General features: G+C 38.8%; 1 protein-coding gene across 1 annotated transcript; it reads left to right on the top strand.

The window, feature by feature from the left end:
• The first annotated feature begins 110 nt into the window (after positions 1 to 110).
• On the top strand, positions 111 to 3,305 carry LOC111919828 (receptor-like protein EIX2). The gene has a single exon (XM_023915400.1). It carries the CDS (start codon positions 111 to 113, stop codon positions 3,303 to 3,305), a length of 3,195 nt encoding a protein of 1,064 aa, XP_023771168.1.
• Positions 3,306 to 15,625: the final 12,320 nt, after the last annotated feature.

Here is a 15,625-nt window from a genome sequence, read left to right as displayed (position 1 = left end):
TTTATAAATCAACCAGTTCCTTCAACATAGCAACCATCAATACTTCTTAACAACCCATCTTCCTACTTTACTTTGTTTTTCCCAGTCTCTAAACTGTGTTAGGATTGATCATGGGGAATCCGAGGGGTTTGGGGCACCTTCTGATTTTTTTATGTGCGTTCTTGTTTGCAGGAGGTACATATACTTGTTTGGGTGATGGAAATACGAGTGTCATTTGCTCTGAACAAGAGCGACTTGCTCTTCTCAAGTTTAAAGACAGTGTCAGAGATCCTTCTGGAATGTTGTCATCATGGGTGGGCAATGACTGTTGCATGTGGAAAGGAATTTACTGTGAGGAAACCGTCCAAAGCCTTCATCTTGAAGGCTGCTTCTTAAGTGGTAATGCAGTGAACTCTTCTTTGGTAGAGTTGAGGAATCTGAAACACTTGGACTTGAGTGGGAATGTTTTTGAAGGAAGTCAGATCCCAAAGTTCATTGGATCCTTGAAGCAACTGACCTACCTTAATCTCTCTGGTTTTGAAGGTATTATTCCTCCTCACATTGGCAATCTTTCTAATTTAAAGGTTCTTGATATCAGTCGGAATGAAGGAAGGCTGATGGCAGATGACATGGCATGGGCTTCTGGCCTATCGTCACTTGAGCATCTCGACTTGAGTTCAGTAGATCTTCACGGAGCACAAAACATGGACACGCTGTTTTACATGCTTCCTTCATTAAAAGAGTTAAGTTTGTCTGATTGTGGACTCTCAGATGCTGACCTTGGTCTTTTTGTTAATTCGAGTAGAATACTTCCCAACATCAGACACTTGGATCTTGGTCACAATCATTTCCAAGGTCCACTCCCTGGCTTTCTTCAAAACATGTCATCCCTAACATTCCTTGATCTTTCATACTTCGATCTTAGTTTGGCATGGAATTTTGCAAACTTGCTAAGCATGATCCCTTCTTTATCTGAGCTTCATTTGTCAGGTTGCAGGCTTGATAAGACTCAACTTTCTTCCCCTCATCTTAATCTCAGTACACTTTCTAACATTCGACACCTGGTTCTTAGTGAAAACTCAATTGAAGGTGTATTCCCATCTGTTTTCACAAACATGACTTCCCTAAGAGTCCTTGACCTCTCAAGAAACATGTTGAATTCATCGGTTCCTGTTATTCCTAACCTTCTAGATCTTGATCTTTCCGGTAACCGGTTTAAGCAGATTGGGGATGTTGGAATATGGAAACAGTGTCACGTGAATCGATTGCATGCATCAGATAATTATTTTGAAATAGAAATGAACGACTCTCGAAAAAATGATTCAGAATGCTCCCAATATGCCTTGGAATGGTTGGATTTGCGTAGGTGTTCGATTGGTACTATTCCAGAACCACTTGGAAGACTAACCAATTTAAGATGGATAGATCTATCTCTCAGCAAATTGACAGGCCCAATTCCCGAATCTCTTGGAAAATTAAGATCTTTAGAAGTATTAGATCTATCTCTTAACCAGTTAACTGGTCCCCTTCCTGTGCTCCTTGGGAATCTTTCCGAACTTGACCTTTCTTTTAATCAATTGAATGGTTCAATTCCAGAATCCTTTGGAAATCTGGCAGCTTTAACTTATATGGATCTAAGTTCCAATCAGTTAACGGGCCCCATCCCAGCATCTCTAGGAAAACTTGTCTCGTTACATTCAGTTTCAGTGTCTTCAAATTTGTTAAATGGGACGATTCCAATTTCAATTGGGCAACTTGGTAAACTTCATTCTCTAGATTTCTCTAATAATTCTTTAGAAGGAATAGTTTCTGAAGATCATTTTGCTAACCTTTCAATGTTGAAGTACTTGGATACTTCTTCTAACACCAAGCTGACATTCAATGTTTCACACAATTGGATACCTCCATTTCAACTGCTGTTTCTTCGACTTAGTTCTTGCAACATCGCGAATGGATTTCCACATTGGCTTCGAAGTCAAAGGAACCTTTATGAGTTGGCATTGTCCAATGCTTCTATTTTTGGGCCGCTACCCAGATGGTTGCGGACGATGCCCGTTATTCCTTCCTTAGATCTCTCTCACAACAAACTCAACGGACCTTTGACAAACCTTCCTTATGGGTATGTTCCATCATTATCTCTGGAATGTAACATTTTCAATGATTCAATTCTAAGGAAAAGTTTGGATTTTCTTGATGTTTCTAGAAATAGGTTAACCGGTAAAATTCCCAAGTGTCTTGAGAGTTTGCAAAGGTTGTATAATATACTTGGCTCAAATAATCAGGTGGCTGGTGTCATTCCAAGTTTTAAAGCTCTTAATTTATTTCGCCGGTTAAAATTGAATGATAATAACTTTGTTGGTGAACTTCCTCGAGAATTGGGGAATTTACGAGGCTTGAGGATATTAGATTTGGGTGGTAATAAATTGTCTGGCAACATACCAGAATTGGTCATAGAAGATCTTAAAAGTTTGGTAGTTTTGAGGTTACACAAAAATAACTTCACTGGAAGAATTCCCTGGTCATTGTGCAAAGCTTCAAATCTACAAATTTTGGATGTCGCAAATAACAACTTAGAGGGACACATCCCTCGTTGTCTAGGAGAGTTGAATGCCATGGTTAATAATAGTGGATTTCAGCAGATTGCTGGCTCTGTCAACGATTATGAGAATGTGGATCAGGTCATGAAGGGTGTTGATCTTGAATACACAAGAACTTGGGATATGGTGTATAACATGGACCTTTCAAGCAATCAACTTGTTGGAGAAATACCGATCGAGCTAACTGCACTTTTCATGTTGGTGGGTCTCAATTTATCGCATAATCATCTCAGTGGGTTCATTCCAGACAACATCGGAAACATGTCTGCATTAAATTCTCTCGATTTATCTGGAAATGAGTTGATTGGGGTGATCCCTCCAAGCATGGCAGCTTTGACCTTTTTGAGCTATTTGAATTTGTCACACAACCACTTGTCCGGACTAATTCCAATGGGAAATCAATTGCAGACCCTCACTGATCCATCAGTATATGAAGGGAACAAAGATCTATGTGGACCTCCATTGCCTAAGACTTGCCCAATTCACAAAGATTTAACAACAACCAAGACGAAGTTCGAAGCAGGTGATGAGAAGACCAATGTATGGTTGTTTTATGTGGACATAATTTGTGGATTTACAATAGGGTTTTGGGGTGTAATTGGAGTTTTTCTGTTCAAGAAGCAGTGGAGACAAAAGCTTTTCATGTTTGCTGAGGAAACCATGGAAAAAATATATGTTGTAGTCGTGGTAAGAGTTAACAAGATCAGGAGAGGAAGAGAAGCCACGTAGGTCCTTTGGAATCAATGGTAGCTTTGCTTTGTAATGCCGGTAGATATTGTGCTTAATTTGGATTTTGTTTGTGTAGTATCTATGTTGTTCACTTGTTAGAAGGCGTCCATTTTGAAATATTTGGGTAAATTTGGTATTTATACAAGATCAAGTAGTTAGATAACTAGATTGCTGTGGAATTAAGTTTCTTTAAAACTAGAAAAAAAATCCATGAGAATCAGAGTGTGTTATTGATTACTAGAAACGATTACATACGAACTCTATATAAAGAGTTTAATATTTACATTTGAATACCCTATACTTATTATAAATGTAACTACATAGTCTAACATTCCCCCACAGGTTGAGGGCAGGGAACGACCTGCAACTTGGATCGTAAAAACTGAAATCTCTGAGTAGATAAAGGCTTTGTAAAGACAACTGTGATCTGCGATCTGATCATTTGTAGATATGAACTTGACATGTAGTTGACCTCTTGCTACTTGTTTACGAACTAAGTGGAAATCTACTTTGACATGTTTAGTATGAGCATGGAACACAGGATCGGTTGATAGATATGTGGCTCCTATATAGTCACACCAAAGAGTAAGAGGAGATGGAATCGATATGCCAAGTTCACGCAAGAGGGATTTTAACCAAATTAGTTCCGCAATGGTATCAGCAAGGGCTTTGTACTCAGATTCAGTTGAAGACCTAGAAACTGTCTTTTGTTTACAAGCAATACAAGAGACAAGATTAGATCCCAAATAGATGGGAAATCCCCCTATGGATCGTCTGTCTACTGGACAACCAGCCCAATCAGAGTCAGAGTAAGCCTAGACCGGTGAGGATGTAGAATCTTGCCAAAGAGCATCTGTAAAAGCCTATAGTTGTTTACCGGATTGATGACGAATCAAGAGATCGAGATTGGTTGTGCCTTTTAAGTAACACAAAATACGTTTAACAGTAGACCAATGATTTTTTGTTGGTACATGCATGAACTGACAAACTCGATTCACGACAAAAGCAATATTCGGGCATGATAAAGTAGCATACTGCAAAGCGCCAACAGTTTGGCATACATTGTTGGATCCGAAAGAGGTAGGTTATCATCAATATGTAAGAGTTGAGAGGGACTCATTGGAGAGCATGCTGGTTTGCAATCAGAGAGCCCAGACCGCTGAAGTATCTCGAGGACATATTTTTGTTGAGATAGCACAATGTTCTTCTTGTCAGGAACAACCTCAATTCACAAAAAATAGTGAAGTGGACCCAGATCTTTAATGGCAAAAGTGGAGCTAAGACGATGTATAATATGATCAATGGTTGTCGGGTTGTCACCAGTAATAATAATATCGTCCACCTAAACAAGAACATAAATGATAGGTCCACCAGAGTTGAGAATGAAACGTGAAGGATCGGTTTTGGATCCTGAAAAACCACATTGAATTAGGGTCGTGGACAACCAGATAAACCATGCTCGTGGAGCTTAGTTGAGCCCATAGAGAAATTTGTGAAGAACACAAACATGATTCGGTTTGGTTGAGTCAATGAAGCCAAGAGGCTATCTCATGTAGATAGTTTCTTATGCTTATTACATACATTGTTTTGCTCAACAATTGCAATTGGCTCTAGTTGCAGTGTCTAAAGATGTGACCGAGGTACATAACTTCTTCAAAACTTTAAACTTTATAGTTAATGTCATAAGTTCTTCTTCCAAGCATAATGATCAATTGCAAGATGCTCAAATTGCTGAAATTTCTCATTTAATTGAGGTTGATGAGATTGAGAGTGGAAAAGGAAAAAATCAAATACGAACACTACAAAGGCCTGGAGATACTAGTGGTGTTTTCATTTCAAATCAATATGTAGTTTGATGAGATTTTTTGGTCCATCTTGTGTAGTGTTGACTAACATTGCTACAAAAGGTTCTACCTCTTCTCAAAAAGGTAATGCAATATGTGACATCCCCATTTTCACGGCCAGAAAAGACCGATTTATTTATGCTTTGTTTTATAAATCAGAGTAATCGTTTAAAGAAAACGGTTGCGGAATTTGTTCCCAAAACAAAATGTGATAAGAATTTATCAAAGCACTTCTTTAAAGAAATGTATTTTCATTAAATAACAAAATCTCGGGATGTCATGTTTCGATACAGACCAAAAGCATAAACAGTATAAAATAGACCTTACAACAGTGATTTATAACTACTGATCTATAATCCAAAATCTCTCGTCAAGTCCAGCAACTTATACTCTTGTGCCATTACCTGTAATGCAAAGAAAACTGAGTGGGTCAGACTTGGGAGCCTGGTGAGCATATAGGGTTTTCAACCCACAGTAATATATTTATTATATTTAATCATCAAACAATCAACCCAATTACCCATCCCCATTATCTCCATTTATCTTAAAGATCTACCCTAAGAATTATCTATCCTTCATTCTTAAGGATTGACCTGAGGTATAGGCACGAAGTCACATCGTTGCCAGGGTTTACTCAATAGGCGCTAACTCCATAGTCACCAAGGTTTATACAATAGGCGCTAGCTCCATAGTCACCAAGGCTTATACAATAGGCGCTAACTCCATAGTCACCAAGGCTTATACAATAGGCGCTAACTCAATAGTCACCAAGGCTTATACAATATGCGCTAACTCCATAGTCACCAAGGTTTATACAATATGCGCTAACTCCATAGTCACCATGATTGATACAATAGGCGCTAACTCCATAGTCACCAAGATTTATACGATAGGCGCTAACTATATAGTCACCAAGATTTATACAATAGACGCTAACTCCATAGTCACCAAGGTTTATACGATAGGCGCTAACTCCATAGTCACCAAGGTTTATACGATAGGCGCTAACTCCATAGTCACCAAGGTTTATACAATAGGCGCTAACTCCATAGTCACCAAGGTTTATACAATAGGCACTAACTCCATAGTCACCAAGGCTTATACTGATGGGTTTTAGCCATAAGAACTTTCCTATGTGCGCATGCAAAACCCTAATGCATGGATCTAGGCTTTCTAATTAAACATGCTTTGAATCCAAGACTTCTAATAGCTAATTAGGTTAAATAACAACATTGAAACAGATCTAGAACGATACCTTTGAATTCCTTATTGATCTTATAGTCTTGGAGCTTCTAGAGTCACAAATATCACTCCTCTAATGGCTTACAAACACCAATAGCAAGGAAGATGATTTAGGAGAGAGGAGAGGGGAGGAAATCGGCCAGAGTCTTCTTAATTTAGGTGAGATGCCGATTTCCCTTACTCATGGGGTCTATTTATACTTGTAGACTCCTTAAGGGTTACAGTCTAAACCCTAATTGGATAATCTTCTCTTAAGGCTATCCAAATCCTTTCCTTAGATAATCCCTTGGACGATTTTGAAGCTATCCTAGCTTCTAGAATCCATCCCTTGTATATCTATAAGGATTTATAGTCTAAAGCTTAACTTTCAAACAATTGACAGTTTATACTCCTTTATTTAATTAATCTCTTTAAGTCACCAAATTAATTCCAATTAATTCTATGACTTATATTAATCAAATAACTATATATTATTCTTTATAATATTTACTCTCTCTTAATAAATCATCCTATCAAGTTGCTATGGTGAAGGCAACCCAAAAGGACCATGCACAACCGGGTCAAATACTTGCCTAATATAGTTGTAGCCTTAGACACTATTCCAACATATACAATAGGCGCTAACTCCATAGTCACCAACTATCCTATCTACCCATGTTCTATCCAACATTTTCATAGATATAAGTACTTACACAGTTTAAATCATTTAACACCTATATAAAACATCAATTCTATGCCCATCTCAAATAGACAATCAATATATAAACACATAGCACATATTTCATAGCAAATACTTCGTATTTATGTGTTAGAAGAAAGTGATCGCATACTCACCCAAAACATATACTTAATACATTCAAACAATACTTGTATTAAAATTGTGTTATGAAAGGGACTATACACTCACACATATAAACAACTTTATATTATACACATAGCATGTATTTCATAGTAAATACTTAATATTTATGTGTAAGATGAAAGTGACCACACACTCACTTGATCAGAAGATGATCGGACAGCACTACGACTTGCAGAAGTAGTATTCTTCAGTAGATCTGGAAGATCTTCACAAAAACCGGGCTCCTCGCGGGCAGAGCTTCGGCTCGGGAATAACACTCTTCGGGATTTGCTTCGGGTCTCGGGATGATAACGGGGCTTCGGGGGTACTTCTTTGCACGTAAATGGATGCAATACAGGTGAGAGATGAGAGAATGAGCAACCAAACTCGGCTAGCCCTTCAAATCTATTTATAGGGAAAACCTGGCCCTTGCCACATCGTGGCACCTTTTTCCACGTCGTGGGCTTGGTCGTCACTGCATGCGTCATCGGAAGTTGCATCTGGGGGACTCCCGGAGGTGTCAGAAGACTGGCCACGTTGTGGCATTGCTTGCCACGTTGTGGTATCTGACAGTTTTGGGGTTTCGCGCCCCGAACTTCAAAAATTCATAACTTTCGCATACAAACTCCGTTTTCGACGTTCTTTATATCGATGTGAGGTGAGATTATGCTCTACAACTCTCGTTTAGACTCCATTGGCTAATTTTGACTTTATTTTTAATATATTATAATTATATTACTTATATATTATTTTTAGTAGGCTGGGACAGGAAAACTCCGTTATAAACTCATAACTCCTTCGTCTGACGTCCGTTTTCGTCCGTCTTTCCATCGTTGCACTACTATCGATGAGATCTTCAATTCTCATTTAGATTGTTTTGGATAAATATCGTTCTAACGTAAATTCACTATTTACGTCGCGCTGTGTCGTGTCGGTTCTGTCGCGAAACTTCGACAGGTCATAACTTCTTCGTTATAACTCGGATTTCGACGTTCTTTATATATTCGGAAACCTCGTAACATATACTATAACTTAGTTAAGATTAATCCTTCTAAATAATCTTCCATCAAAAATTCATTTTTGATGCTTATCATCTCTAAATTGACTAGCCCTGATCTACGGGCGTTACAATTATCTCCCCCTTAGGATGATTACGTCCCGGAATCATCAACGAAATAGGATTCATATACTGACTCCATAAGTTATCTCTCCATCCTAAGTAATTACCTTGATGCTCAATCCTGCATCTACTCTTCGTACTATGTTGGACTTTCAATCATAACCTTCGAGTTACAAAATAAATCCTTTTTGAGGACTCCTTCTTCTTAGGATAAGTATATTCCCTTATCTATTGTAACAGACCGATGGGTCGTGTCCCGATGACCTCTCATCGTAGTCGGACTCAATTTGATATGACCACTAGGGTCGGAATAAAAATCATCACACTAGTCATTACCGAAACAATGGTAACGACATACTTGAATAAAATGAACTCAATTACAAGCTTCTTGGTAACCTTGCGACTTCCCATGATCCAAGCGTGAGTCCTGTGCTTCCAGTAGTATAGATCTTTACTACTATTCACACCTACTCATACTCGTCCCAAGTATTCTCTCTCAGTCCCCAAGTCCTAAAATCACAAAGCAATTTAACACATACGAATGTGTCCAAATAATCATAAAAATTTTCCTAGACTCTACTAGGACTTCTTCCATGCGTATCTTCTATCATCAATCATACTTCAACTCGATTGGTGATGGAAATTCTAGATTATGGAACAACTTCAAGAATTACACCAATCGTTCCATCATCCTGCTAATCGAAGGTGTACTTCAGACGTACCGTAATCCTCTAAACGTTCCGTTATTTTATCAAACATAAACTAAAGGCAAGACACCACTCTTACGATATCTTCCGATAGGTGTCATTCACTATCATAAGCCTTTTCATTTCCTCCATTTACTCAATTCTCTACTAGTCTTCACCATGACCTCTTGTATACCCAAGCAGAAATTCAGTGTACTGAGCGAGAATTTAAGATAAGAAAGCTTTATTTACGATAAACGTATGACTCTCCTAATCGCTCCGAAACGTTTACATGCTAGTTCTAATATCATATCAAATGCTTAGAATCCTAAACACATAAGGTCTCCAGATCCGGTCGGCAACAGACCATAGATCCGAACAAATAATAGCATATATGGAAAACATATAACATTTAGCACATAAAAGCATTTTAGGCATCATTCCTAAAATATACTAGTGCTCATGTCTTAAAATATGGTAGAGACTCATATCACAATCATCGCTTAACATTCTAAGTTTAAGTCTAGAAATCCTACAAATTCCGAGTTCGCTTAAACTAATGCTCTGATACCAACTGTGACATCCCCATTTTCACGGCCAGAAAAGACCGATTTGTTTATGCTTTGTTTTATAAATCAGAGTAATCGTTTAAAGAAAACGGTTGCGGAATTTGTTCCCAAAACAAAATGTGATAAGAATTTATCAAAGCATTTCTTTAAACAAATGTATTTTCATTAAATAACAAAATCTCGGGATGTCATGTTCCGATACACACCAAAAGCATAAACAGTATAAAATAGACCATACAACAATTATTTATAACTATTGATCTATAATCCAAAATCTCTCGTCAAGTCCACCAACTTATAGTCTTGTGCCATTACCTGTAATGCAAAGAAAACTGAGTGGGTCAGGCTTGGGAGCCTGGTGAGCATATAGGGTTTTCAACCCACAATAATATATTTATTATATTTAATCATCAAACAATCAACCCAATTACCCATCCCCATTATCTCCATTTATCTTAAGGATCTACCCTAAGAATCATCTATCCTTCATTCTTAAGGATTGACCTGAGGTATAGGCACGAAGTCACATCATTGCCAGGGTTTACTCAATAGGCGCTAACTCCATAGTCACCAAGGTTTATACAATAGGCACTAACTCCATAGTCACCAAGGCTTATACAATAGGCGCTAACTCCATAGTCACCAAGGCTTATACAATAGGCGCTAACTCCATAGTCACCAAGGTTTATACAATATGCGCTAAATCCATAGTCACCAAGATTGATACGATAGGTGCTAACTCCATAGTCACCAAGGTTTATACAATATGCGCTAAATCCATAGTCACCAAGATTGATACGATAGGCGCTAACTCCATAGTCACCAAGATTTATACAATAGGCGCTAACTCTATAGTCACCAACATTTATACGATAGGCGCTAACTCCATAGTCACAAAGGTTTATACAATAGGCGCTAACTCCATAGTCACCAAGGCTTATACAATAGGCGTTAACTCCATAGTCACCAAGGCTTATACAATAGGCGCTAACTCCATAGTCACCAAGGTTTATACAATATGCGCTAAATCCATAGTCACCAAGATTGATACGATAGGTGCTAACTCCATAGTCACCAAGGTTTATACAATATGCGCTAAATCCATAGTCACCAAGATTTATACGATAGGCGCTAACTCCATAGTCACCAAGGTTTATACAATAGACGCTAATTCCATAGTTGCCAAGGTTTATACAATAGGCGCTAACTCCATAGTCACCAAGGTTTATACAATAGGCGCTAACTCCATAGTCATCCTATCTACCCATGTTCTACCCAAAATTTTCATAGATATAAATACTTACACAGTCTAAATCATTTAACACCTATATAAAACATCAATTCTATGCCTATCTCAAATAGACAAACAATATATAAACACATAACACTTATTTCATAGCAAATACTTCGTATTTATGTGTTAGAAGAAAGTGATCACATACTCACCCAAAACATATACTTAATACATTCAAACAATACTTGTATTAAAATCGTGTTATGAAAGGGACTATACACTCACACATATAAACAACTTTATATTATACACATAGCACGTATTTCATAGCAAATACTTAATATTTATGTGTAAGATGAAAGTGACCACACACTCACTTGATCAGAAGATGATCAGACAGCACTACGACTTGCAGAAGTAGTATTCTTCAGTAGATCTGGAAGATCTTCACAAAAACCGGGCTCCTCGCGGGCAGAGCTTCGGCTCGGGAATAACACTCTTCGGGATTTGCTTCGGGTCTCGGGATGATAACGGGGCTTCGGGGGTACTTCTTTGCACGTAAATGGATGCAATACAGGTGAGAGATGAGAGAATGAGCAACCAAACTCGGCTAGCCCTTCAAATCTATTTATAGGGCAAACCTGGCCCTTGCCACATCGTGGCACCTTTTTCCACGTCGTGGGCTTGGTCGTCACTGCATGCGTCATCGGAAGTTGCATCTGGGGGACTCCCGGAGGTGTCAGAAGACTGGCCACGTTGTGGCACTGTTTGCCACGTCGTGGTATCTGACAGTTTTGGGGTTTCGCGCCCCGAACTTCAAAAATTCATAACTTTCGCATACAAACTCCGTTTTCGACGTTCTTTATATCGACGTGAGGTGAGATTATGCTCTACAACTCTCGTTTAGACTCCATTGGCTAATTTTGACTTTATTTTTAATATATTATAATTATATTACTTATATATTATTTTTAGTAGGCCGGGACAGGAAAACTCCGTTATAAACTCATAACTCCTTCGTCTGACGTCCGTTTTCGTCTGTCTTTCCATCGTTGCACTACTATCGATGAGATCTTCAATTCTCATTTAGATTGTTTTGGATAAATATCGTTCTAACGTAAATTCACTATTTACGTCGCGCTGTGTCGTGTCGGTTCTGTCGCGAAACTTCGACAGGTCATAACTTCTTCGTTATAACTCGGATTTCGACGTTCTTTATATATTCGGAAACCTCGTAACATATACTATAACTTAGTTAAGATTAATCATTCTAAATAATCTTCCATCAAAAATTCATTTTTGATGCTTATCGTCTCTAAATTGACTAGCCCTGATCTACAGGCGTTACACAATATTTGCACTTAAACATGCAATGTAATTTGATTTTGTCATTGTTTTGCATATTATGAAAGATGTAATGGGGATAACTAACAAGTTTTTCCAATCTTTACAACAAAAATCACAGATTTTACTAATGCATTGGCCTTGGTTTCCACAACAAAAATATTGCTTCAAAAATTAAGAGATGAAGGTTGGCAATCACTTTTAGATCAAGTGGTTTGTTTTGTAAATGAAGTGACATTTTGGTCCCTGATATGAATGAAACTTACAAATATGTAATTCGGACACGGCGTGATAAAGACAATATCATTGCAGAGCATCACTATCGAGTTGAATTGTTTATTGTTGCTATTGATAATCAGTTGCAAGAGTTGAATTCTAGATTTAATGAGTCTGTAACAAAGCTTCTCCGTCTCAGTGTTGCACTAGATCCTAAAAAGTCCTTGAATGTTGAAGATATATGTAAATTGGCAACAACTTATTATCCTTTGGACTTTACAGATCACGAAATTCATTTGTTGAAACTTGAGTTACGACATTATGAGTTAGATGTGCGCAGTCACCCACAATTGAAAAAAATTTCTACACTTTCTGAGTTGTGTAAGGGTCTACATGAAACTGGAAAGGCAAGTACTTATCCTTTGTTTGACAGATTGATTCGCATTATATTGACGCTTCCCGTTTCTACTGGGACATCTGAAAGAGCATTCTCATCAATGAAAATCGTGAAAACATGACTTCGGAATACCATGAATGATGATTTTCTTAAAAGTTGTCTGATTATTAACATTGAGAGAGAGAGATTGCTGATACATTTTCCACATGTGAATTATAGATGATTTTTCTTCTATAAAGCAAAGACGAGCACAACTTAAATTGAGAAAGGTACTATTTCTTATACTTTTACAAATTTTTTAATTGTATTCTCCTCAATTGAAGATAATATCATATGTATCTATGTTCTAAGTCGTTCTTTTAATAATAACAAGTTAATGTATGAGAATCGGTGCTTATGATCATTTGAAAACTTTTGAAGATTGGTTCTTGCAAAGATTGATATAGTTCCTATTTTGACGATTTTTTCTTTGTCAGTACCTCTTTCAATTTTATAGACTCGATTATGGTATTCGAATATTTTTTTTAATTTTTATGTAAGCACTCCTTATCTTTAAATCCTGGCTCCACCCTTGCTTAAGTAGTATGAAAAATTTATGCTGATTGCTTTTGTGTTTCAGTATTTTTTGATCTTACTAAATGTTTCACAGTCTCAGTTGGTGAGAAGATCCTGCCAACTACATGTTATGGCGAATTGGAGCCTCCTCCAAGGAAGTGTCGTCTAATGGTTAGTACCCCTAAATGTGTTCCTTAATAAACTGTGTTTTTTTTTTTCATTTTTCATTTAAACAATGTTATCGTTGATATTAAACATGCTTGTAGGATCTGTTTGCAGACAAATGACTTACACTATGGTACACATACAATAGACATAGATGATGTGATACTTTGAGAACAACACTAAAAAGAATGATATATGAGGTTGTGATTCACTAAAATTTATCAAGTGATGTTTCAACCACTCGTGTGCTCATTAAATGTGCCTTGTCTATATAAAATCAGCTTAGCGTTTCTTATTGCGAGAACATTTAAGAACAAATTTGGACCACATAATTTTTTTAATTAAAACTATAACATAATATTCATAAAAATCAATCAGTTGTTACAAACAATTAAAAAACTAACTAACCAAAACCACTCACCACCCATCACCACTACGGTGACCACCAACCACCACACCCACCACCATGCACCAACACTCATCACTACCGACCATCACCACCCACCTCCACCACTGCCTGCTACCACCACCCCCACTCATCACACACCAAAACCACCACCCGCCACAACCATCACCACCTACCTCCACCACCCCTACCCACCTCAATCACCTATCACAACTACCAGCCGCCAGCACCAACAACCACCCACCATAACCACCACCTATCACCACCCACCAAAACCACCACCCGCCATGACTAGCACCCGCCACCACCGTCACCACCCACCATCATCACCACCTACTAACACCACCCACACCCATCACCTAACAAAACCACCACCCGCCACCTATCACCACCCACCACCACTACCCATCACCATCATCCATCACTACCACCTCCACCGACCACCCACCACTACCACCACCTAACCACCACCACCCACCACCACTACTTACCATCCACCACCAGCTCCACGACACATCACCACCACCCACCACTACCACCAACCACCACACCTACCACCACCCTCCTACTACCATGCACCACCACCACTAATCACCACCACCCACCTCCACCATCATTACCACCTACCTCCACCACCCATTACCACCTTCCCCACCTACCTCAATCACCCATCACCACCAACCACCACCAACCACCACCACCTACCACATACCACCTATCACCACCATTCGTCAACACCACCCATCAAAACTAGCACTCGTCACCACCATCACCACCCACCATCATCCATCATAACCGAACACCACCACCCGTCATCACCGACCACCACCACCCGCCACAACTAAAGCTTGTTGTAACACCCCATTCCTGGTACGTTGCTTCCGTGGCATTTATTTTGAGGTTTTTGTGAGGGACTCGACGAGTCTATGGCCCAACTCGTCGAGTAGGGGCGGGATTTCGAGCACGTGTTAGTTGGCGACTCGGCGAGTCCACATTCGGGACTCGGCGAGTCTGCCTTCCAGGTAGAAACCCTAAATCCCCAGGTTTGCACCCTATTTAAACAACCTTATGAGCCCCCAAACTCGTCCCCTTCACCCTCAGAGCATCTTTTAGCAAACCCTAATCGTTTCCTTGGTTATTTGTGCATTTCTTGTGTGAATCTTGAAGTTTTGAAGAGAAGAAGGAGGCTAGGTTCAAAGGAGAAGAAGAAGATCCAAGGTCTTGCTTCCATTTCAGAGTTCATTGAGGTATTTCTCGGAATCCTCCTGTTTTATGCTTAAAACCTCCATTAGATCATTTCTAGGGCTAGTTTGATGTATTCTCAAACCTTATAGTTGTATGGATGCCTTAATAGGTCGAGATATCCCTAGATCTGTTCATTTAGGAGTTGTAGAGCCCGGATCTATTGCCTTTTTGAAGTTGCTTTGCATAAGAACCCTAGATCTAGCCTTTATCATGCTTTTTGAGCCTTATAATCTTCATTGATGCTTTTGGACACGTAAAGATAGAATCTTTACGTGTTAATCGGACTAAGGAAGCTCAGATCTATAAAATGTATGCGGTGGTTTTGATCAGAATCGAGTTTTTAGGATCTGCATGCATGTGACTCGACAAGTCGTTCTTCGGACTCGGCGAGTCCGGTCGCAAGTGCCCGATCTTTACCCTTTGAGTGATTCCGAGTGGAGGCCAGTGAGCTATAGG

The sequence above is a fragment of the Lactuca sativa genome, chromosome 8, assembly GCF_002870075.4.
Source record: "Lactuca sativa cultivar Salinas chromosome 8, Lsat_Salinas_v11, whole genome shotgun sequence".
Taxonomy (NCBI): domain Eukaryota; kingdom Viridiplantae; phylum Streptophyta; class Magnoliopsida; order Asterales; family Asteraceae; genus Lactuca; species Lactuca sativa.
Note: the sequence above shows the minus strand (reverse complement) of the source record. Positions and strands in the feature narration are given on the sequence as shown.